The sequence below is a fragment of the Aquila chrysaetos genome, chromosome 6 (assembly GCF_900496995.4).
Source record: "Aquila chrysaetos chrysaetos chromosome 6, bAquChr1.4, whole genome shotgun sequence".
Classification (NCBI taxonomy): Eukaryota; Metazoa; Chordata; class Aves; order Accipitriformes; family Accipitridae; genus Aquila; species Aquila chrysaetos.
In genome coordinates, this window is record NC_044009.1 from 44565672 (window position 1) to 44591319 (window position 25648).

The 25648-nt window shown below is 38.8% G+C and overlaps 1 protein-coding gene across 2 annotated transcripts in view; it reads right to left on the reverse strand.

Annotated features, from left to right (window-relative positions):
- The window catches only part of DPP10 (dipeptidyl peptidase like 10), a 565422-nt gene that overhangs the window by 33855 nt on the left and 505919 nt on the right, over positions 1-25648 (reverse strand). For both annotated transcript variants that reach the window (XM_030018079.2, XM_030018078.2), the window contains exons 8-13: positions 23090-23210; positions 18477-18631; positions 15010-15107; positions 4914-5037; positions 2749-2787; positions 1326-1433 (exon numbers count right to left, since the gene is read on the reverse strand). In XM_030018079.2, coding sequence (XP_029873939.1) covers positions 1326-1433; positions 2749-2787; positions 4914-5037; positions 15010-15107; positions 18477-18631; positions 23090-23210 — 645 coding nt within the window. The remainder of the gene's footprint in view (positions 1-1325; positions 1434-2748; positions 2788-4913; positions 5038-15009; positions 15108-18476; positions 18632-23089; positions 23211-25648) is intronic.

A 25648-nucleotide genomic window follows, 5' to 3' on the forward strand; every position in this document is an offset into this window, starting at 1 on the left:
CATCTTTTGCTTAAATATTTTCTTGAATTAGGATCAAGTTTCCTGGGTTCTTTAGCAGTGAGAAATATCAGAGCCTACAGGTTTAAGGCAAATTTGATCGTAACATCCTTGGGAATGTTGCAAGTTAATTTCCAGATCTACATCATTATCATTTCACGTATTTTAAAGATACTTATTCATATTGGGAAAGAAATCAAAATAAGATTTGATTGACTAAACGGTTTTGCTCCGGTGTGAATTTTTGTGTGGTTACTCTATTAATACACCTTTACCAGATTGTCATCTGAGTTAGTGTTTTCTTTAGAAGACAGAATTTGACATGACTTTGATCCCTTTTTTCTTCTCTGATTCTTTCTTGATATATTTACTCTAGGGAATGAGTATCTTGTTCTTGCTTCTTCAGGTTAAATTTTCATTAAAGTTCTTTTGCTCTTGTTTTGTCTGCAGTACCCTGTGAACATATTTCAGACTTAATAATGTTCATACCAGAACACTGTCATAAAGGGAGATAATAGAGTTGCCTGGTGCCAAGTCTGCTATTTTGATGTTTTGGGTACCTTGATAATCCCTCCTATGTCATATGGCTCTGCTAAAGTACCTGGATTAATGCTTTGCTGATTTAAATAGATGCCTTGGAGTGTTCCGTTCCAGGGCATAATTTACTTTATTAGTTCATCACAACTTCATACTGGTGACCTTCAAAGTCACAGTGCAAATTTATCTTCTTTCAGATTCTTCTTTGGAAAAAGTAATGACCCTGGGAAATGGAAGCCACTGGAAAATGTTGCAAAGGGTAATAAAAGAGTCCTACTTTTCACAAAATTTTAAGTTTTGGGTATTGCCTCCCTTTACTGTTGTAAGACCAGATTCTGAATGTTCTGAATTGACATTTAAAATTATACTTATGCATATATAGTGTATACAAAGAGGGTAAAATCAGTGTTCCTGCAGGTCTCTTGAATTTCTGTGGCTATAAAACATTATTATTGATAGAAGCATTTAACAAGAAAACATCTCTGCTTGTCTATAGAGGTACAAAGAAAACATGAAATCTTCCAAAGAGAGTATTTTGGAAGTACTTTTCATTTACAGACTTTACATGGCACCACAGGAGAGGTCTAAGAAAAGAGAGAGAATTCCACTTATTCTGGAAGAAGTTATAAATATGTCCCTCCGCACCGAGTGACAACCTGGACAGGACAAATGACCACAACACAAGTGTTCAGGTTCTTTTGAAGTGAAAGCCTCTGCTTGGGTCATGTGTCTTCAGTAAAAGTCCTAGATGACCACCAGGATATTAAGAATAGCCTGAACCAAAACCTTACCTGGACAATAAACATGGCTATGTGGTGAAATTCGCCCCGGCCTCCCTGCTTCACTGGCACAGTCATGAAGAACTTACTGCCATCCTTGGAGAAAACTGGTTCTTCGTTCTATAAATGTAAGGTTGTGTTAGTTTGTCACCCTTTCCATTAAAGTTCTTAACAAAACAGCTTAGGTTTTTTGTCTCCGTGGTTTTGGTAGTTGCTGTGCTCATAAGACAATTGGAGAAAAAAGCTTAGATTTTAAATATATTCTGCTAAGATTAACAAAAATGTGGTGGCTAAAGCTAAATGTAGTTCACACCAGTAGTTACCATTGTGCAACCTTGTCCTAAAGCACGGGTTACAGCCCTTGCAAAACTCTCCCTCCCAATGAAAGGTCTGGTAGTCTCATCCCTAATGCAGCAGGACTTTCTGGGATATGTTCCTTTACAGACATACAATTAATGACAGAGTTAAGTCCTACTAGTGATGAGGAGAACAAATGTTTCCATGGCCTGGACTCAATGAAACATTACCAAGTACATGCTTAACATGCACTGATTTTGATAAAGTTGTATGGAAAAAATAAGTACGTTGAAGTGATATTTTGAATCATGTTCTTAACATAAATTGTAGCCTGATGTGATACCATCTCTTCATGTCTAACTTTACACAGAAATATTAAACAGCTTGCTATAAAAGCATAATTTTTTTAAAAATGATTTCTCATTTGCACATTGCAAAATGAAGCCTGAAATGTATTTTAAACAGAATGTGTTTCATCCATTTATTGGACAGCTCTTCTGAAGCTATGAAAATGGAATCATCTGCTGACATATTAGTTCAACATATTGTTCTGGGTATGAATTTAGAAATATTATTCTTATGCATTCCAATTATAGCCCGTATGACCTCAGATCTTTGAACTCCTTTGGGTTTAATTTGGTGAGGTTATTTTTTAATCAGAAAAAAATCAGCACAGTATATAGGACATGCTTGGAATGGGATTCATCTGATGCATCTTTAACCGTCCAAGAGTTAGGGAGTTAATCAGCTGGTCATGTAAGTGCTTACTTAACTGAATGCAGAGAGATCAGAAACTGAAGGGAATATTGCCTCCGAAACCCAGACACATGTCTCAGTTCGAAGGGCTGAATTGCTCGCTGGAAGTACGTATCTCTTTCCACCACTGACCCGGTCAGCTAGATTGCAAAATGTCCTCTGCGTGATGCTAAGTGACAGGATTCCCACTACCACAGAAACAAGCTGCATGTTTACACAGACACTGCTATAATCCTCAGCTGTTAAATTAATTTAGGATCCTAAAAAGTATTCAATTTTAAAAGGAATGGATTTTAATAGCTTATAAAAACCATATAATTAAATAAAAATGACAACTAAGCAATTACACGTTATATACCCACAAACAGCATTTATACTATACCTGTTTAGGAAGCCACAGGTCTGACTGCATTTCGTATTTCTAAAAAAGAAAAAATTGCTTTTATGGAATAGCTATAGATCAAAAATATTTCCCACATTCAGCAAAAGGTCTCTAGCTATTTCGTGGTTTTTTTTTTCTACTGTGTTACAGTCTTCACATCTCTTCATTGCCACTTACATTGAAACAAACGATAATTTAATTACGAAGTCAGCTGCTTTATTCAGAGCTTTTTGGTAGAACACCACAGGGGACCTAAGAATGCCTTTTTCAGTTCTTTCTGATTAGCTATCAAGAAGCTTTACACAGGCAGTTCTATTTGTTTTTTACCTCTAGGCATCATCTGACAACTGGATATTTTAGGTCCTTCATCAACACTGGGCAAACAGCCAGCATCAAGCTCAAATTGTGAGACCTTTTCAAATCACAATCCCTTGCTTTAATGGGTTGTAGTGTGGCATTAGTGAAGAGAAAAAATAAATGCAAATGATTGTGGTTTATTGGCCACACTCATATTTCACATCATGCCATCTAAAAAAACCCTCCAAATACCATGCACATATTGTTGGGAAAAAATATAGAATATACATCAACTGTTGTAAATTGTCACAGTCACGCTGAAGTCATGAAAATTTATTAGCTATAGAAGCATCTGTACATATATGGCCTGAAAAATGAGAAATCTGTAGCTACTACAGCAGCTGGTTTTATACAGCACTTTTTGGAATTGAGAACATGTGCAAAATGCTAAAAAAAAAAAAAAAGTTTACAGTTGAAATCAAATGGTGTGATACTAAGTTAAATTCTCACAATAAGGCCTTTCTTCATCCATTATTGAATTCAAAAGCATCACCTATCGCAGCAGATGCAGCATAGGAACCATCCAGGGTTACAAGCATGAGCCCAGTCTGAGCTGCGCTCACTATGGTGACACTGCATTGCTATCCTTCCATCTACAAAGGTCCTTTGCTGCACTTTAAATCTTCTGAGTGAGACTTCTCAGTCTCTCTCTGTTATATTATGTTCTGGATTACAGCTCCCTGGATACCTACTTTAGACAAGTCCAACCGACCTTGGAGCACATAAGGGTTTCCCTTCAGAAGCAACTGCTCACAGTGGTTCATGACAGACTTTCTTAATAAAAGGGCACAAGGTTTGCAGGAACCAGGTGAAAAGCAACCCAATCAACAAATCTCCATGTTCACAATCTTAATCCATAGTTCGGGGACTTATTCGCAGTTTCTGAGCCAGGAAGAGCAACCTGCACTATGTAGCAAAAGAAGCAGACGAGCTTGGAAATATTCCCTAACACTTTAACATGACTGACTTCAGTTGCAGACACTGATGGGAGCCTTTTGACTCAGAGGCCAAACTTAGACCCACATTAATCACTCATAACCATTTACACTGCCAAATTATACCCTCTACTTTGGAGCATCTGTTGGTACTGATATTAGCATGTATAGAAAATATTTATACTTTTAGCCGGTTCTGGGAAGAGAGTGTGACTCAGAATTGGGAAAGTGGCCAACTGCATTCAAGATGCAAGATTGACTGTGAAAATGAAGAGATGTAATGCAGGAGTGTCAGAAGTCAAAGTCTGGGTCAAGGGATGGGATGTGGCTGGATTCAAATAGAAAAATGTATTTCAGCCTGGCTTACACTCAAAATGAAATATCCCTGTTGCCTTTCAATTTTATTTTTTTGTAAAGTTATTTAATTCTGCTATTGAATTTGCAGGAATTACCAGAATTTTACACCTTTTCCTTAAACATATGTAAGCTGTGAGAGACAGAAAGATCTGAAATGAAACTCTGTGGAGGGAGAGAGGAAAAACCAGACAGCTGAAAATATCTGACGGAAGACAAGCTTGTCACTGCGCTAGCTATATCCAAAGTGCATGATGTTCAGCAACTGCAGTTTCCACTGAAGTTAATGAATGAACAAAGCTTAGTAATTCTGAAAATGTCACTCAAAGTTGCTAATTGCATGAAATAATTTCACCAGATTTAGAATTTTCTCACATCCATTTCCTCCCTGTTGACTAATTATCTTCAGCTTATAACTACTGCATCTGCAAACTGATTTCCAAAAATCTTTTTCTGAATATGAAAACAAAATGCAGGAAGAAACCTTGAGAAGAGAGCTTAGGAAAAAATCCAACTTACCCTGCTGCAAGCCCCAGTTGTGGTTTCACAAACTGTAAGGATGGAGATATTCTGAGGTCTGTTTAACCATCTCACCACAGCCTTGGTGTTGCTTACCCATTTCACCATGGTGATGTAATATTCCCTAAGTAAACATTTGAAAACACAATGATGTTCAGATCATTCCTATTTCAGATTAGACTTTTAAAAAAAAATATATATATAGTTCATCAAATGCTGGATTTGTACTGCAAGACAGTATCAGTACTGAGGGATGGAGAAAATAACCCCAAACGCCCAGCAACTGTGTTCCTGCAAGTGGGAAGGCTCAGTCCTAGTGCGCTGTTCCCCCGGGAAATCCGTACTCCATTGGCACCTCCTTCTCAGCCATTTGTAATACATAAACTTTACCAACTGCGAAACGTATACTTGTGAAACATATGTTTGCGAATACACGTGAACCATGTACTTGCCAGCCAGCTTAAAAACAAACGCTAAATTCCAACAGAAGCCAGTATCTTCCTCTACCAAATACCTTCAGAAGACACACATTTTTGCAAAAGAATCCAGCCCTACTGCCAAACAAAAAAAAAAGGTCTGTAAGTCTGTAATGTTAGAATGCAGGAGAGACCACTTTAAAATGTCACTTGTTATAAAATAACAAGTATTTTATAATGGGACTTCTGCATAAAAGGGAAGTCACACACAGTATCAGTGCGTGCCAGCTTCCGTTTTAAACAAGTAGCTCATAATGTTGGTCAAATTGTCTGTCCGTCACTGACCCTGGCTGAGCAAGAGGGGCTTCCTAGGCACAGACTCATGGTATGGAGTATCTGCCTCCCTCCTCCCAAAATCCTGCTAGGCTGTCAGACTGAGGATGTTACAGAGGAAGACCTGTTGCAGCTTGTCATCCCAGCCAGGCTATTTGCTTCTCTTCTCTTCTGGTGGCAGCTGGCAGCTTTCACATTCCAGCTGAGTTATGGCAACAGTGGAGCAAACTTGTCTGGAAACTCATCTCCCTTTTAAAACAAGGGTCTTAGCTTGCATATAATTAAGCTTTTAATCTAATACTGATGGACTTCTCATTACTCTTTGACAACACATATTTAATTATACATTCAAAAGACTTCTTACTAGACCAAAGATGCTAAGCAGCGCCAACAGCAAAGCTGTGTACAACTCTGATGCTGCACACAGGAGATGCAGGAGACAGCAATTCACTGCAGCTTCACCCAGCCTCAGTCTGGTGCTATATTTGAAGAACACAGCTGAACAACCCAATACGCAGAACTTTCTTTTGGCTTTTATGTTTGACTTTTAGTAAGACAGGTATTTTCACAAGTGGACACCAGAATGATGACTAGAAACAGTGACTTCAGGTATATTCTATTGATCTGCTTGAGGGTAGGAAGGCTCTACAGAGGGATCTGGAGAGGCTGGATCAATGGGCTGAGGCCAATCGTATGAGGTTCAGCAAGGCCAAGTGCCGGATCCTGCACTTGGGTCACGGCAACCCCGTGTAGCGCTACAGGCTTGGGGAAGAGTGGCTGGAAAGCTGCCCGGCAGAGAAAGACCCGGGGGCGCTGGTCGACAGCCGGCTGAATATGAGCCAGCAGTGTGCCCAGGTGGCCAAGAAGGCCAACAGCATCCTGGCCTGTATCAGAAACAGTGTGGCCAGCAGGAGCAGGGAAGTGATCGTTCCCCTCTACTCGGCACTGGTGAGGCCGCACCTCGAGTACTGTGTTCAGTTTTGGGCGCCTCACTACAGGAAAGACATTGAGGTGCTGGAGCGTGTCCAGAGAAGAGCAACCAAGGTGGTGAGGGGCCTGGAGCACAAGCCTCATGAGGAGCAGCTGAGGGAACTGGGGCTGTTCAGTCTAGAGAAGAGGAGGCTGAGGGGAGACCTTATTGCTCTCTACAGCTACCTGAAAGGAGGTTGTAGTGAAGTGGGTACTGGTCTCTTCTATCGAGTAACTAGTGATAGGACGAGAGGAAATGGCCTCAAGTTGTGCCAGGGGAGGTTTAGATTGGATATTAGGAAAAATTTCTTCATTGAAAGGGTTATCAAGCACTGGAACAGGATGCCCAGGGAAGTGGTTGAGTCGCCATCCTTGGAGGTGTTTAAAAGACGTGTAGATGTGGCACTTAGGGACATGGTTTAGTGGTGGACTTGGTAGTGTTAAGTTGACGGTTGGACTTGATAATCTTAAAGGTCTTTTCCAACTGAAACGATTCTATGATAACATGGTTTTCAGTTTAAAAAGCTTTTTAACTTACTGAGGAGCAAAAATGTATGCCAAAGGTAACACAAGATCTAACACAAGCCCAGGTGACACAGCCAATAAAGCAATGATCCAACAAACAAGCCAAAGAGTGCAACACCAAATCACAAATAACTGGTTCCCCACAGCAGAACTCAAGAAACAAGAGTCGAAAACTTCTCCCTCTGCAGTCGTGCCTTCATAAGGCCATCCAAAACCACTGCAACTGTGCATACAGAAGCCTGAAGATAGACAAAATGATATGTTGAAAACATGTATATAGGGACTGCTTCCCTCTGCCAGTACTTAGACACCAAGGTAAGACAGCATCCACTGACAACAAAGCCCCAATTACCCCAGAACTAAATTCTACAAAATAGAACCTGAGCTGTTCCATTTGAAAAAGTCTTCAGTGAGGGATGGGAACAGGAGATTTAATCAGTCAGAGTCCAGCCGATATAGTAATTAATAGTCCAAATCAAACCATAACATCATCTTCCATCACTGACATAAACTCCTTGATCATTGAAGTGAAAGCAAAAGATCATTTAAAAATTTCACTACATTATAACTTGTTTATCAGAAGTGTAATATAGCGTATATACATATATATATGTAGAAAGACACACTGTTCTGAAATGAAATACTGTCTCCAGGTAATGTTCCTTTCTAATTCACAGTTTTGCAGTTAATCTATTGTTTCACATATACAGTGCACATACACACATACAGAGTACTAGCATTGTTGCAGGTCAACAGATATAACCAAGTCAAAGTTTGTAGAAGAAAATTGTATGTTTTATTAGATTTGCTGATACAGTTGAATAAAAACAAAGAAGGCTGCAGGGCAAAAACTGTTTTAGTTCTGAGAAAGCTGCTGTCAGTTTGTGTCTCCAAACTTATCAGGCTTTTTTTGCAACTAATCTATTGTTCCAGTAATGAAAATAAGCACTCCCTCTTTCCCTCCAGACCCAAACCCACAAATGTATTGGGATTACTAGACCCTCTGCATCTGTACATACATTAAGTTTCCTCACAACATCACTTTAAAGAGGAAAGACGATGATTGCTTTCTGGACAAAGGACTGAAGCAAGATATTAATTAAAAATTTACACTCATTTTAGATCCTCAATTTGATACCCATTTAATTAGGTGCTCTACAGCACTTTGCATGTTCAGAGCACAACTTTCATCCTTGTTCAGGAACATTTCTTAAATCAGACAGTGGATTAATTTACTGCATGTCCAAAGAGTAACAAACACAATTACTGATCACCTGTGCAATGTTAGTTTAAACTCACTGCATCCCACAGGGGCTGTGTGGCAGAGACAGAATCTACTTGTAGCATTCAATTGGCCTAATAAGAGTGGACTTTTCTCTCTTTTATTCAAGCTGCGTCTCCTCACCCCACTCCTAACTTTCTTTTTCCTACACTTTGTGTAGCCAGTTCCAGGTTTCTCCTTATGGATCCCTTTTCTTACAGTAGGGGCACTGCAAGATGATCATGGGAACCATAAAACCCATTTGTTGATACCCATCTCCTCTATCCCCACCATCTCACCAGCGCTCAGGGTTCCCACTGAAATCCCCGATTGTCAAGAAAACCTCATTCAATTCCTGCCTTATCAACTTGCCTTTTTGTTTTTTTTTTAGCCAGTCCCCATTTCATGGTCTAAGCAAGTTTTCATCTGAGACTTTTTAGAGTCTCTTCCCTCTCATCTGCCCTGGGATTTTTTCCTTTCAGAATTCCCAAGAGTTAGCTTTCTTGTTTACTCTGTATAAAAGCAGACAGAAAACATGGAACACACTGAGAAGGCAGTCTCTCTTCCACAGCATCCCATGATCAGTCACTACTGAAGGAGCTTGTATGTGACTCACTTTATTCTAAGCTGGATTCAACCAGGCAATGCACAGAAACAAGAGCTTCAAGCTCCTTGACCAGACAGAGAGCTACTTCTGATTCCACATTCAGTATTTCAATCTGTTGCTTGGCTTCAAATTGGCCAAAGGCAATTATATAAGGTAATCACTATAAAGAAGGTACAGCTTTCCCTTAGGCCTGTGAACCAGGAACATGACACGTATACGTCAGCTCAACAGCAGGAGCTGGAACACCTCACGTGTGCCAAGGAGGTGCTGCACACCGAGAAAGGTCAGGTCTCGGGGCCTAAGAGGGATGGAGGATATTCAGTGAGAAAAAAATTTCCAACTGTAGGGGTTAAGAAAGCAAATGACTTTCCTGAGCATATGGCAATTAACTTTTTTCCAGAGACCTGGAACTTGATGAAATCTGGATTCATTTTTCACTGCTGATAAAAAACATGTTAAATATCAGAGGTGTTTATCATTCTTTGCCAAGCTGGAAGACCCAATTTTTTTTATGTTTCTTTCTTACAGAATGTTTTCCTTTATTTTGATTATCTCAACTGATACACAGTTCTATGGAGGTAGTTTAACATTTTGCTAATATATTTATCATCACTCAAGAATGTCCAGCACGTCTTGTTTCACTTGTAAGTTTTGGGATGCTTATGACTGGAAAGATATGTATGTGTATCTTGCTGGCTGTGATTGTAAGTGCTTAGCAAAGTCAACAGAGACAATAAACTGAACAAAGGAAAGGGATTTGCACTGCATTACACTGGAAGCATACTTACAATCGTAATTCAATTTGAACATTAGATACTTAGATTTGAAATAGACAGACTAACATGACGGAAAAATAACCCACAGTATTAAACTTAAAAGTAAGAAACTGTTCAAGAAAAAGAGTCAAACTTTGTAACTTCATATCATTCACTATAAGGAAGAAATCTGCTCTAACTTTAAGCCAATGAACTGATTATGAGAGAAATCTGCTTATAAGAATAGCTGGAAGACATTCAACATTTATGGCAATGGAAAAAGGAACCTTACTTTTGTTGATGGTTTTAATAGATTTGGATTAGTATAATAAATACAACAGGGTTCAGCTAAAGAAAGCCAACCTAATATGCTCTACCAGTTTGCTGGCAGGTTGTTATCCAAGAAGGTAAACAACAGAAACTCGCCCCATGCACAATGCTCTAGAATATTTACTATATTCTTAAATTATTTATATTGTTGTATATTGGAAAGCGTATGACAATTTACAGATACTAATAGAAAATGTCATTCTCAGAAACACACATGGAGAACACCACAAATTGAGACATGACCTGCAAGGTAGCTAAGGTAACTACAGTTTGTTAGTATTTTGGTATACTTTGCATGACTTTATGCGTACATTGATGGCTGTACTGCAGTTTTCTTCTGAGACTAAGCCACAGGTATTTGGTTGGAAGGAGCTTTTCTAGCTCCCCTTCCCATGGGTGCTGGTGGCCACCATCCTAGCCCGGCTAACAGGCTCTGCTCCCCATTTCCTCACAGCCATGGGCCCTGGCCACGACCATCTTGGTAGCCCACTGACGGACTCTCATCGCCCCCCCCGAATCCCCAAACTGGTGTGGGCGATGCTCTGCCTTTACCGGAGATGGGCAGAGCAACGTCCCTCCGCCTGCTGGCCACAGTCCTCCTAGAGCGGTCCAGCCGTGGCGACAACAAGCGCGCGCTGTCGTCTCCTGTTCAGCCCCAACCACGAATCCCTCGGCACGACGGCTGGGCAGGCAGCCGCGTCCCAGCCCCTGCCGACCCAGGGGCTTCTCCTGGCCCACGTGCAGAACTCGCATTTCTTCCCACTGAACAGGGAAGGGAATAATCAATAATACCTTGGCATTGTGTGGGAAAGCTTCAATAAAATAAAGTCTGAATATATTTTTATCCTGTAGGCTTTGGCTGAATAGATTACAGCCATTTGCTATAAGGTATGATAGTGAATTAATCCTTTACATTAACCTTGTGAGATAGGTATTGTTATTGCCAAGTTACAGAAGAGGGGAGGGGCAGAAGCGTGAAAGAAGCGACTAGACACAGCATATCTAAGAAAAGCTGAAAGTAAACCCCAGTTTTCTTAATAGAAAATTGCACACGCCCCATCTTTCCCATTTCTAGTTAGAATCAAATAAGCTTTCTATTCCAAAGCAAGGCTCAGATAAACTGGCTGCCAGAAGTATAAAACTAACCCTTCTAGATTCAAAAGGTGATTTCCAACTAGAAGTACACAAATATCCAAATTATTTTTTTTTATTTGGAAACGCGTGGATAAATAAAAACATTGGTGAGGCTTGTAAGTGCATTACTTGAATTTACGCAAACTCCATTTCTTAAGCGTTTTCAGTTCCATTACAAAAGATTAATTAAAAACAATGAAAATGATTTAAATCTGTCAGACAAAGTCAGAAGGGTCTGACTGTTTATTTCAGTCTCTTTAAAAGCAGGTATATATGAAATGAGAATGTGACATCTAGCATTTTTTCAGGCATTTAAATACTATTGGAAAAAGTAAGAAAAAGGACTGACTTAATTTCTTATAGTGCATTTTAAAACTACCTGGTCAGCAGTGGCTGGGAGCAGTGCAGAGCCAATGCAGCTTGCTCACTATGGCTGGGAACGGGGAAAGCAAGCAGTGGATGACCCCCACGCAGAGACTTTCAAGAGCTAATACACAGTACTAGCAGAAAAATGTTTTCTTCATGTATGGAAGCACAGCTCTACTCTAAATAACTCAAGTGCAACTTCTTTTATGTGTTATCTCATTTTTTCTCTGTCTTAGCGATTTCCACTTTGGAAAAGAAATGAAATTTTTCTGCCCGACAGGTCTAAATTCAAGCATAGGTTTTGAAAAATCAGCCTCCATAATTTCTTAATATCATATTAATATCTTATATCTAAATATCAGCAGTTACAAGGATTCTTCAGATGTCCTAAGTTACAGTGGTTTGAACTGACCGCTTGCACACCATATTGCTTCTTCAAGATATGCAGCAGGAGGCGAGTATTACCTTTCCAGCTGAACTTCAGGAGCTGGCAGTGTACGAATGCACACATATTTCATCTTACATGTATATTGGCTTTCTAGGACTAATGAGGAAAAAACCCTGCAGTAGCAAACCATGTTTGCCACTGAAGAAAACATAATGTAATTGTACACATGGAATAGAAACATGCAGGGGGAAACAGGAATTGCACAGAATATAACCACATGTTTAAAGGAAGACTGTCAGTCTTTTTGTGGCATTAGCAATGCACAGCAGATGGTAAATTTTTCCACAGAATAAAACTTTCAGGAGTAAATTTACAAATGTTATTGCTATCTTTATATCAGAATAACCTGAACAAAACTTGGGAAATACTAGCAAGCACCTTTATAGAATCACTGCAAGCAGTAAATGAAGGTGGAACATTGAATTTACTCTTACATCAAGTTCCCAGATGCCCTTAAAATCAGGGAAACAGTTTTCTGTCTTCAGAGGTCCTGCACCGCACACAATTTGGGGAGACTTGAGAATCTGAATGTTACTTTTTACGGTTATAAATAACAGAAACCTCATTCCCTACCCATTTGTGTGGTTTCTCTGCGTAGGACCGAATCTCTCCCATAACAGCAGTTGGTTATGACTTGTACAATATGTATTTCCAAAATGCTTCTGCCTTGAAAGATCCATAGAACTATATAGGATAGTGTCCCATGCCATTTAATTCTGAGTCCCATTACCTATTTACTAACAACCCCATGATGAATTGATTAGAAAGGTACCGAAAAAACCATGACCACTAAAAGTAGCTACTACTTTTATTAAAAAAACCTCCCAACCTTTACAAACTCCAAAGATTTCCACTCTAGAAAGGCCTGTTCAAAGCTTATGCTTCATACCTGTATATATAGATATATGGATATATATGGATTGATGACCACTGTGATGACTGACTGCTACTCAAATCCAGAGTCAGAATGCAAGATTTAGAGTATACTTGGCTGACAACTATATAATTTTTCTAAATTTTATAGCATAGACATTATACCTTAATAGCTAAAATTAAGATTAAACTAAGTTTTTTCCAGGTTTAAATAGTTTTACTCTGTCTTCTGATACAGCAGCAAAACAGAAATTTAAACATGAATATTATTTCAATTAAACAGCAACAGTATCTTTATCAAGGACTCAAAAATTTGGCAAAGATGCCCCTTAAGGCTCACAAAAGAAATTCCACAAATTGAGCTAGTGCTAGCCTTCCGCTTCAAGATGCAAAAAGATTTTAAGATACCAGTATTCATTCATTTGATTCTACTTTTATTTTCAATCTGCTGGGGAGGAAGAATGAATCTGAAAAATCTAGAGGGAATGAATCTGAAAAATCTAGAGTGAAACCATAACATCTGAACAACATTTTCAAGATTTTTTTTTTCCTTGGGGATTTACACATTGCTTTCTCATTCCACTTCTTTGTGCCTTCTGACATTTAAAGGAAAATTTTAATGCTGTTTAAGAGAGTTAAGATGCTAATTTTGATGGCAAGGATCTCTTTCAGATTTTATACTATCACTTAAATTAATGAAGGGTTAGGAAGCAGCAGGAGATTTTATTATGTTTTTCAGTAGTGGTCCATCAACTGAAAGAAAATACTTCAAAAAGCGCAAAATCATTCATTTCACTAACACAATCAGTAAGCATTCCAGCTGACATAAATAATTGCAAGGCATAACTCACTATTAAATTATTCCTGCACTAAATTAGGGTACCTCAATTTGTGTAGAGAGCTACATCAGCTTAAAACTGGTTGCAATGGTTGTAAATCAGTGCCCACTGTTAACATCCTGATTGTTTTGGGAACAATTACCAAAAAATCTTTTGGGTTTTGTGGGAACTGCAAAACCAGCAACTAAATTCAGAGTGCTTTTTTTAGCTAGAGGTAGTAGCTTTATGGTTGCCAATCCTTTCCATGTCTTTCCCCATGTGAAAATGCTGTGAGTGAAGAGAGGAAGTTTCACTTCCCTGGCCCTTAGACTGCAGCCAGATCTGGACTGTGGTAACTCTTTTATTGTTATTATTACTTATATTATATAATAATTTAGAGTTAGAAGATCATTAGCACTGAAGCGACAATGGGAATTGAATCAATACAACTGCAATTCAACAAACTGGAATATGCGTATGGGAAGGGATGAAAATTTTCTTGCCCTTAAACAAAAGTTTCATGGCCTCTCAAAGTGTGGACAGGTAATCAGGAGCTCAGCTTAAGGTATTAACTTTAGCAGGAGATTCACCATTTGCAGCCAGACGTCATTTCTTAAGCTCCAGAGTCAACGGGACTGTTAAATTAGCTCAGTGGTTCTGAAGCAGTTTCTCCTGAAAAACACAGCACCGCCCTCCTTGGTCTACGTGATCTGGTGACATCGCATCTCACCTTCTGTCACCTCACTGCCTGTGTCAGCCGTGATGAGAAACAAAACTTCCTGTAACCTACTGGATTTGAACAGAGTATTTCTGTCTAAATGAGGGAACACACTGATTACATGTTCTGTGCATTTGGAATACACTTGTATATTCTGCAATCTCATTTCAAAAAACTGAAAGCAACAAGCTGGCACACAGCAAGGAAAGGCTGGGAGCGAATGCAGTAACAGCCTCAGAAACAGGGCAGTGTTCAGCCCCTTTAACCATAGCATAAGACTCTTAATTTTGTATATTTCAAGTAAATTGGAGCTTCTCAGGACATCAGACATGAGCAAATACCAGATCCCTGTGATTTTTAAGAGGAGCATCAATCCAATACAGCTGTATTTTATTTTATCATCATTATGTTCTGCCATGGGGACAGAGATCAAGTGCACTCCAGTCAAAGATAAGTGTTGTGTTGATGTAAAAAGGCAACGATTAGCCTGAGAGACAGTCAGGTTAAATTAGACACGAATTTCAAAACAATGAAATTATATACCTTGATTTAAAGCTGTCAGGTGGCATCAGTTCCAGTGTATGTGCTGGTCCATACAGATTAACTACAAACAGCTTTATTGCTGGGTTTGTTTGACCTGCCTTTGAAGGAAAAAAAAAAAAAAAAAAAAAAGGAGCTTTAGAGGCACTGAATCAGTGACAGGTAGACTCACTCATTAACATAATTCAGTATCTTTATAATAACGAGAAGTTATTAAAATTTAAAAATCTTAAGTTTTAAAAATGAATTTCACAGCCATATGAATTACACAGATAAAAATATGAAGTATTAATTGAGTAATTCCCTCACTGCCCTTTACTGACGGCAGACCTTCCTGTGCTGAGCAAGTGACCAACGCTAGAAGTGGCTTGGCCCAGTTCAGTAAAGTCAGCTGCAAAAACACAGTCAGGTTCCTAAACCAGCAGTTAAATCCAGCCTCCAGCAAAGTCTTTTCCAGACACTATTGTTCCTTCTTCCAAAAATCTGCACTACCTATATCTGGGATAGCATTCCTCCTCTTCTTCTTCTCCCTTCTCTTTCTTTACCATTTTCCCCTACTCTTCCTTCCCTGGTTTGCTGAGGTGGAAATCTCTATTTTTGGCCCTGTTCCGGACCCAGCTGCTTTGGCAGGGCAGCTCTAAGCAAAACAAAATGCTTCTTGCTGCTAAAGGGGAATAAAATGGCAGTTTGTTACATATCCACTGGGAAGAGTCTGATAAATCCTGAGGATCTATAGAGAGGTGGGACTCGTCCTTCTCCCGGTAACACGGCTTGTTACTAAAGGATGTTCCCGAGATGAAAAGAAAGGACTGGTGATAGAAAGCAAGGCTCTGCAGAGCTGCAAGGAGATGCTACTAGTTCCATGTCCCTGTCCTAGACATGTTATATTCAAGCTTCTTTTTCATGTAAGTCACAGGAGTCATGCAACACTATATAGCGTCCTTGGGATACGGAGGATGAAAAGTGTGTCTCTGAATGGGACTGACTCCTGTTAAATATTGTATGGACAAGGTAAAACCACTGATTCTACAGATTTAATCATAATAAACGACAAAGTTGTATATCTGGCTTTTCACCGGTATGTTTAGAAATACAGAATAGCTTGGCTGAAATACACCCACAAGTTCCCTTCGGAAATTTGACTTATCTCAAAATATAGTCCGAATGCTGTATCCACTCATTTCTGAGTGGTATGGGGGACAAGAAAGCGGTATTTGTGTATTTTTACTCGTGCTAAAAAAAAGTTTTGAAAATGGATTTAATTAGACTCCTGGAATTATTTTTTTTCTTTTCCCCCGTTAAAAACTTCTACATTTGCCTCAAAAGAAATGTGGTCTTTCAAAGGCGTGAACACAGCTTACACAAATGCAAAACTGCGGAAGAAAACCGCTGAGAGATCAAGTCCTTAGGACACAACTGCCGTCTCCTTATAACCTTTGAACCTTACATTGACTGCACAGCGGTCAATCATATCCAAGTACTCTCAATGGGAGGGCTGCCGTGAGTAATTACTCTCCAGCACGAGTACGAGCTGTAGAGAGACGCTCTAAAGCACGCCTTCACGGCGGGCACGGCCAGACCCGTGCCAGCCCCAGCTCCGCCAGCTCTGCCATCGCCAGCCCCGCTCTGGCCGCGGCCGAGGGCTCTGTGGCACGGCACTGCCCGACGCGGGCTGCCGGCCCGAGCTGCTCTCCGTTCGGGGCCGTACTGCCCCAAAAACACCGTCTCCGCTACGAAGAGCTACTCTCTCTGCTAACGGTGCGCCCTACTCTGCTGCTCCCCGGGGCTGGGGAGGTGCGGTGGTCAGCGGGGCGAACGCCGAGCCCCCCCCGCAGCCTGCAGTGGACTCAGGCGGCTGAAGGTGGTTTTTCTACCTGAGTAGAAAACTCTCACATCCGCATCTCTCCCTCCACAGTGACTAGCCTCAACACCTCTAACCACTCAGCGTCTCCTCGTGACACTTTAAATAGCATAAATTTTGTATAATACCCAAAACATTTGTTCAGTAGAGCAAGAAGTCTTTACATTGAAATCCTACTTTGTTCTTAATGTATTTAACAAAATTTAACAAACTCCCTTTTTCATGGGTTTTTTGGAAGAATACGGTCTGCGTATGACGTACACCGATGCCCATGTTCCAGTATTCACAAACACATATGGTTTAATTTTATTTTTTAATCATAGATATAATTTTCTCCGATGGTTTCGTTCTACAATAAAGACCAACCCTTTTTTTTTCATCTCTGTTGCTATACCACAAGCTTCATTACCAATTAATGATGTTTAACGGGTAGCTAAATTGGCATTAAATGGAGACATTAAATAAAGATAATGTTTCTTCATTAATGAGATTACCGAAGTAGTATTGTGTATCACTTTTATGCCGAATCGCTAATGAAAGGGAATTACTCATTTCTTGTTTACAAAGCTGACTTTTAAAAATATTCCTTAGTTTTTTCTTTGCTCTGTCACTCAAGGCCTTTTGCCAATGCAAGTATGTAAACTACCTCTGAAAACACTTCATTATTTTAGAGTATTATTTCATAGCACAAATACATTATATTTATATTATGCATATTATTGTTTCATAGTACCTGGTACAGTCTAACTGTCCGCCTACCAAGAATAAAGGGTCACCACCAAAAAACAGTAGCAGAAATAGGGTAACAGTAATATTTTCTAAAGCCCTCAATGAACTTGCATTGAAATGCCAAAGGAGTACCACATACATGGACCTAAATATCCCATCAGAAGGGAACTCAGACTCTTTGAAATTGCACGCGAGGGATGGATAAACTAGTAAGTTGGAAGATAATACCAGTGCTGGAGCTCAGCACAAGAATGACGGCTAGGGAGGCACCTCATCAGGAAATCCCCAGAAAGTAAGGAGCGATTTCAGACATTATCCCTGTCTGGGCTGTTCTTTCACTTTTCAACACAAATCTAAAACCCCTTCTCTAAATCTTCTCAAACGCGGTGATAGCTCTATTTTTTATGTTACTTTTTTTTCTCATTTTGATGTCCAGGAAAAGATTTTACTGTGGCTTATCTTATTCAAGGCCAGTCTGTCCCATTTATTAATAACAGCATCATTTACTGAGATCGATATAACTGCAGTGGAACATGCCCTGTGCTCTGCACACAGCGTGTATGACTCCAGTGCAGTTGTGACAGTATCTTTTTTTCTGTGCAGTCCTTCAAACATATTACCCTTCTCTCAGAAGTGGTGGATTGATTTTACCAAGCTATATATCAATGATGAAATCACTACAAATTAGTTTGTCTGCTGGTCTCTCACCCGATAGTTTCTTTCCAGCAAAAGGTGTTACAGTCCACTGAAAAAAAATGTTATTAATAAGCAACATGAAGAAAATCAGTCTCTGTTACTTTCCAGAAACACCTTCCATATGGTTGAATACTATCACTGAACAAGGAAGAGGAGGTGGGGACTGCACTCTCACACATCTTACCTTAGGATATGGATACTGCTTTCCTTTTGGATATAGACCTCCAGTAAACCGGGGAATAACCATGTTCGGTACCAGAGAGTCATTTATGGTCAGGAATGCCAGTCTTTCACCGTCTGGAGACCACCAGTGGGCAACGTGAGAATGAAGAAGTTCCTCTGCAAAACCAGATTTCCTTAGGGTCCATAAAAATAACTGTCACATAGTTTCCAGCTCATTCACTTGGCACTGGTTTGTTCTTTCTCTGCCTACTTGAAATGTGTCTGTTGTAATTTCAGTAATTTCACATTATTCTGGGTTGAATGTTTGGATAACAAGGCATATCAGAAGACCAAACTTTAACCGTTTTTCTCAAATGAATACTTACACTGACATCATTACATCATCTAAATGTGAAAGACGATTGTAACTGCCACACGTTTAGTTCTAGAGTATTCCATTAGATGTCTTTAATTAATTTTTAAACGATTTGGACTATTTTAATAGACAGGTTTTTTAGGATTGTCAATCTTTTTTTTTTTCTTTTAATATAAAACTTCAGTATACCTGATTTCTTTGAGCTGTGGCACCTGGTAACATGCAGATCCTCACACAGTAATATTATGTAATCATTTTTGGAGTGCAATATTTTGACTTTCTTATCTCAGTCTAATGGTCAGCTTTAATTCATAGAAAGTTCAGTTTTCTGCAGTGTAATTTTTTGAAAATCCAAACAAAACTTTTTCTTTTTATCCAAATTTTATTTGACTTCCAAATAAAAGTAGTTCTCCAAAATGTCATGCAATGTTTTCTTACATTTATTGTCAATGTATTTCATATTTGAAAGAAACAGAAGAGAAGCAACAATAGAAGCAGCACCCAAGCTCCTGGAACCCCAGTAAAGCAGCTCCTGACCAATTCCAAATTCACCCTGTACAGGTCTTCTGTCTTCCACTTGTGAAAAGACTTAGATTTTTTTCATTACGGATTTGATATATTGACTTGGTTGGGTGAGAATTTTGTATTTAAGTTTGACGAATCTGGCTGGAAAACTAATCGAGAATAGTGTACTACCGGGAACAAAGGCCTGACTGCATACCTAATTTAAGAGCTTACCCACAAAACTACTTAAATTATCAATGGACACTCTCCAAGATGCTAATCAGATTCTGAAAGTTTTGAGGTGGCTTAATGGGTTTAATTATCTAAGGTTAGGTGCAATGAAGCTGGGACCTATATTCAAAGTCATATATTCTGGGTCATGCTTCTCTCCCTGGCTGGATAACTAAAAACTTCTACACAGAACAGCCGAGAATGAATGCTGAATATCAGATAGCAAAAATCACAATTGTGTTTGTTTTAAAATATTACTGTTTGCATTCAAACAAGGTTATTCACACAAAGAAAACTATTCCCAAATGCTCCGTAAGGTAAAATGCTAATAACAAACTCACGCAAACGATAAAAGAAAACAAATGAGGTCGAAAGGAGGAACAGTTCTCAATTCAACTGAAAATCTCTTAACTTCATCTGGACAATATTGAGCCTGCTCAGCTTCTGATGCTATTAAAAACACTACTGAAAGTAGAGGACTGCTCTAAGTTAAACAATGGTTAATGGGAAAGATGCAACATATTAATTCATGCCAACAGACACAGACTGTGGTCCTCCACCGTGTAGACAGAATTCCCTTTTACCCTGACTTTAATTATGTATATTGTGGAGAAAAGCCCACTGCCTGCCTGCATCCCTGGGAACCCAAAGAGTTCTCTATAAGTCAGGAAATGCAACAGCTATTTGGGCCAGGGATTAAAAACTTGGAAAAGAATGGGCAAAATCACTTAAGGAAGGATTTAGGACATGCATCAGGAAGAAGGCTTTGGGATGCGTATCACCTCCCACACCGTTTCAGACCATTCACCACATCCCAGACTAGACACCTTTTGCTTTTCCTTCTCATGACAGAGGTATGTGTATAGCTGTAGAGACAGGGAATAAGAAGAACAAACTGGGGTGGTAACTGATGTGGAGGTATAAGATATTTGGATGAATACACCTGGCCTCCTTTTCAAAAAAGGAGAAGCAGACTCATGGCCTTTTTGAAAATCAGCCAGGTATGAGACTTATGTATCCATGCATTCACAGGCAAAAATCACCCACAGCACATATGAAGAGGTCTGTGTTTTGTTGTCAGCTAAACAAGTCCTGTGAAGTTTTAAAGCCTTTCAGTCCTTAAATATTAATTAATAAAAGGTGCCTGTAGGAATGATGGGCACACACAGAGAAGCAGGAGCACAACCTCGGACAAGCATCATTGCCTTTACTGTGCTAGTTGTTCCTGTTCTTTCCAAGTTACCCCCTTTTCTTTTTCTTTTCATTATGAAATATTTGCACTTTAAAGGATAAGTCATTTGTTTTATCAACAGCTTTGTTGATCTTTAAAACAAATGAAGTTACAAAAAATCCACATCAGCCTCTTTCAGATACTGTTTCTGAGATACATAGGTAAGCTGAAATACAAAATAAATAAAGCATATTGGCATGTTTCAAATAAAAGAGATTATTTTTTATTCTCTTTAGTTCTTAAATGTAGGTCTCATGAATGCAGAGGTCCAAATCATATAAAAAATCCCACATTTCTTCCATTAAAATGTCTTAAACTTCTATCTGTATAATTCTTAGACTGGGTATACTCCATCCCTTCCAGACAGCTCAGATAAAATGCCTGGCAAATACCAGAACTGATCCGTTGCATTAGGCAATCTTTTGGGGTCCCTTCCAGCCTGAATTATCCTATGATATCCTTACGATCCTTTGCAGACTAGGAAGGAATGTTTTTTAAAGAATCTCATATTACATTTTGTTCTGTGGAGTAGAGTTGTATAATGATCCTTCATTACATGTCATTCACTGCAGCTCCATGCTGCACCCAGCTGCACCCCAAAGAGAAAAGAAACACAGACTGCTCTCTTCTGAATGGGTGTCCTCAAAATGCTTGCAGAATTGGAGCCAGAATTGCCTTGCTGCGTCCATGACTGACTCTTACTCACTTCACTTTAGTTTAGCAAAAACTTGATATGCTATATCAACTTCAATGAGCTATATATGCTTAAATTCTTCTATTTGCATGCAGTCATGTTCGATTTGAAGAATATGAAGCACATATAAAACTATATTCCATTCCAAAGATGTCCTTTGTCCTTAAGTTTTGAAATATGCTGCCACATTAAAACATTTCAAAACATTAATAGAAACCTTGGAAGCGGGTAACTATCAGACACAGGCATTTACATGGCTAAGGGATGCAAACTACCATCCTAATTTCAGAGTTCACGTGGGCAGAGTTTTTAAAAAATCCCAATGTTATGAGCAGATAGCTCACTATTGAAATGCCAAGAGGTATGGATAGACCATTTCTAAGGACCACACTGAAGTTCCTCGCTGTATGGCTTAACAGCATTCCTAAAAAACACTCTGCCCTGAAAACTCTACATACGACAAATTATATACTTCACGTAACTGAATATTTAACACTGAGCTATTTAACTATAACATTCATGAGTCCCATAGAAAGAATAACTGAAATGTGTATTAATTTTAAGCTCTTGTACCAAGCTGGATAATCTGCTCTCCCCCCCGCCTTTTTTTTTTTATTATTATGTTAAAAGCATTTTGGGTGTAGAGAGAAACATTCTGTGGAACTACACAGAAGGCGGCTTCAGAAGCCAGAGGATATCACAGACTGAGCTGTCCTCCACTCCATTTTGGCACTGCTTGCCAGCAACAGCAAGTTTTCCAGGAGTCTAGTCCAGGCTGATTTAAGCAAAAATAGCAGCCACCGTTGAGGTAACAGTATGACACTTTTAGATCTACTCAAAACACTCAAACTGGATTCAAGCATGTTCTTAAAGTCAAGCACAATGTTACTGCCTGGCTTGAGGGGCTGGAGTCTCTCATGCTAACACACAGCACACCAACCATCATTGAGGCTGAAGGAGAGACACTGATTAAAAAAAAAAGTGAGGCACCAGGCAGTATCATCTTTGATCACTTTGTGCTATGTATCCAGTAGTAAAAAGGAAAACGCAGCTAACACTGCTTCTACGCTATGATTCTTCTGTGTCTTCCTCTATGAGGATGTTTTAACTGTAAATAGATTGGCACTGTTGTTCACACAAGCAACAAACTGAGTCCTTTCCCTCTTCACTTGCATTGTAAACCCAGAATAGCTCCAAAGGTATGAATGGAGTTATTCTAGATAAGCAAAACATACAGGGTGTTTAGTTTTATTTGAATAGCCCTATTTGAAATGCCCTCCCCACTGAAGTTGGCAGTAAAATCCCACATCAAGATTTCACTACTGTAGCATTTTTTTACATGCTACCTAGTGTTCATAATACATTTGATACATTCTGGTTGAAAAGAAATTCCTCTTTCTCAGAAAATATTGTTATATGCAAAACAGCAGTCAATACAAAGTATGAATAGATACAAAGGCAATCTTGCAAGAAAATGAGAAGGCAAAGAAGCAAAAACAACCTTAGATAGCATTTTCTGAAATGAATAGATTTGTGCTGTTGGGTCTGTACAAGAACCTCTCATCTGTTTTAATAAACAGATATATTTGTCCAGCTTACCTTCATATAACCAGTCTGCAATTCCATTAAAAATAATTCCTTCTTTTCCCGAAGATGTCAGGCGCAATGAGCTACTCTTTACATCAGGCTGATAGTAGATGTTATTTTCAAAAATATAAATCTGGATGAGGTAAGAGGGATGGAGAGAAAAAAGAACATTTTGGTAGATATAAATGGATGTTCAGCAATGAATGCATAATTTCCTCAGGCTCAGAACAGTCTACAGAATAATTCAGCATGAGTTTTCACCAACATTGGCTTCGTATTTCCTTTTATTATCAATTTTGACAAACTAAGCAAACTTTTAATACTTATGCCAAGCCAAATTCTTCCTTTGAAATTGTCTTCCCAGTTGAAATGTTTCTATTCACTTTAAGAAAGACTATTACATTCCTCAGAATCATACAGGAGACAAGTTTTATAACAGTTGAATAGATGAAGAAATTTTCCATTAATTCCATTCTATCTAATAAAATCATCTGTTTTTCTAGCTGTGAAATTAGACACACTTCTGCAAGTACATACAGCACAGTACATACATCATAAATGTAAGTTACAGCTTTATATCATGGTGTGAGAACATACTGGAAAAGCAAAAATAGCTAGCAGGCTGCCGTTAACTTTTCTCTGCTTGCTGACACTCTTTCTGACTCTGACACACAAACATTTTACCTCAAGTGTGCTACATAAATGCCCTTTATTTTCAAGTCTAGGCTCCTCCTCCTTTTCCTTGTGAGTAACAGACTAGACAGACAGTCCTTTCCTTCTTCACTGCCACTTCCCAGCCTTGTCTGCTTTTCTTTCGCTGTTCACTTTGCTGCAAAGGAGTTCAAGTTCGCTCATTTTGTGAGACTGAGCTCCAGGCTCCATGACATAGTGCAATAAAAGAAAGATAAAGGCCAAAAAACCAAAGAAAAAAAAAGAGGGAAAAAAAATAATAATAAAAAACTTTGGAGGAGTATGGGGATGGCAAAAAGGGCAGGAGACAAATACAGTGATGATGAGGAAGGTTTATAACGTGGCAGTTCTTATGTACTCTGATGTATGCCACAACAGGCTGTATGTCTGCCTTTCTCCTATCAGCCCGGAGACCTTCGAGCACTTCACTGCAACACAATTTAGATTACTGTTGTCCCAAACTTCTTCACTGGCCCTATCCTTCCCAGTCCGGGTTAATAAGAAACAAATATCTGAGATACTAACAAGCCAAAAGCTACAGACTGGTATAAAAAGCAGAACCACAGCTACTAGCATTTCCTGTAATAATGCTTCTAATCCTTTTTGTCCGTACTCCTGCATTCCTCATTTTCCTGAGTTGTCAATGCCCGTGACTAGACTCGTATTTCAGCTATAATCATCGCAGAGTAGTAGCTTTTTTCTTCACTTTTTTGTTAAATTACAATGGCCACATATGTGCTTGCACAGCTTAACAATAGAATCAAACTAATATCAATATTATGCACCATCTTGATTCACACACTAAGAAAATGTAGCTAACAGCACTAGAGAAGCAACACACAATAGAAATTTTTGTTACATTATTTCATCAGTGTACACCGATATACAGAGTCTCACGGACTGCTAACATGAAGTAAATATATTTCCACCAAAGACCATTTTAAAAGCCTAGTTGTTTATCATTCTCTCATTCTTCTATGATAAACGACTTATGGGAAAATACTAACCAGAGCGCAAAGTTTTATTATCACTATTACTGCTGTTCTCTTTGCTTCTAAATTACCATCTGAAATAGATTTCCCTATGAGTCCCCAAACTAATGGCATTTTTTGATTTTTAACAATAGCCCCTTCATGATTTCTGCTGCAGAAAGCAATAAAGCTGAGTTTTTTACATACCATGAGCAATGCAATGATTTTAACCATTACTGGGAATCAAGGGTGACTTGGAACAAAGTTCTTTATGGTCAGAAACTCAAAACTCAGCAGTGAGTTCAAAACTGAAGTAAAAATTGTTGATGGCGTTTGAATAATCTAAAATGTACTGACCAGTAATGACCTTTATAGTTTTACAAATAATATTTGATATGGTTGAGAATTTATGGGAAGCTGACATATGACCCAGCATTAACACCAAAAGAAAACAAGGATTAGAGAATTCTGGACATATCAAGCTTTTGAAATAATATCGACCAACACTTCTTGTCAATGTATATTTCCACAGTAAAAATGTACTTTTTTTTCTAAGGTAAAAGAAACAAATACAAGTAATAACATGGCATGGTTAATTGCTTAACCCAGAAAAACAAAATAATTTAGCCAAATACTTGCTACTTAAGTGAACTATAAATATTCCTATCCTACTAAATTACAGACAGCGTAAGTAGTGGGAAGCACTCTATTGACTGTTGTTTAGTAAGGAGCCATTTCTTACAGCTGACAATCTCTTATATAAATAACTGCTTTCAGGAGATTACCAAAAAAGCCTACTTGATCAAGTGATTCTATTTTATTTAAGCTTCTTTAATTAAATGAGCTCAATCTAATTCATTTTTGAAGATCAGAAGTATAATTTTTGCTTCTCTCCCCTCTTTTCAGGCCG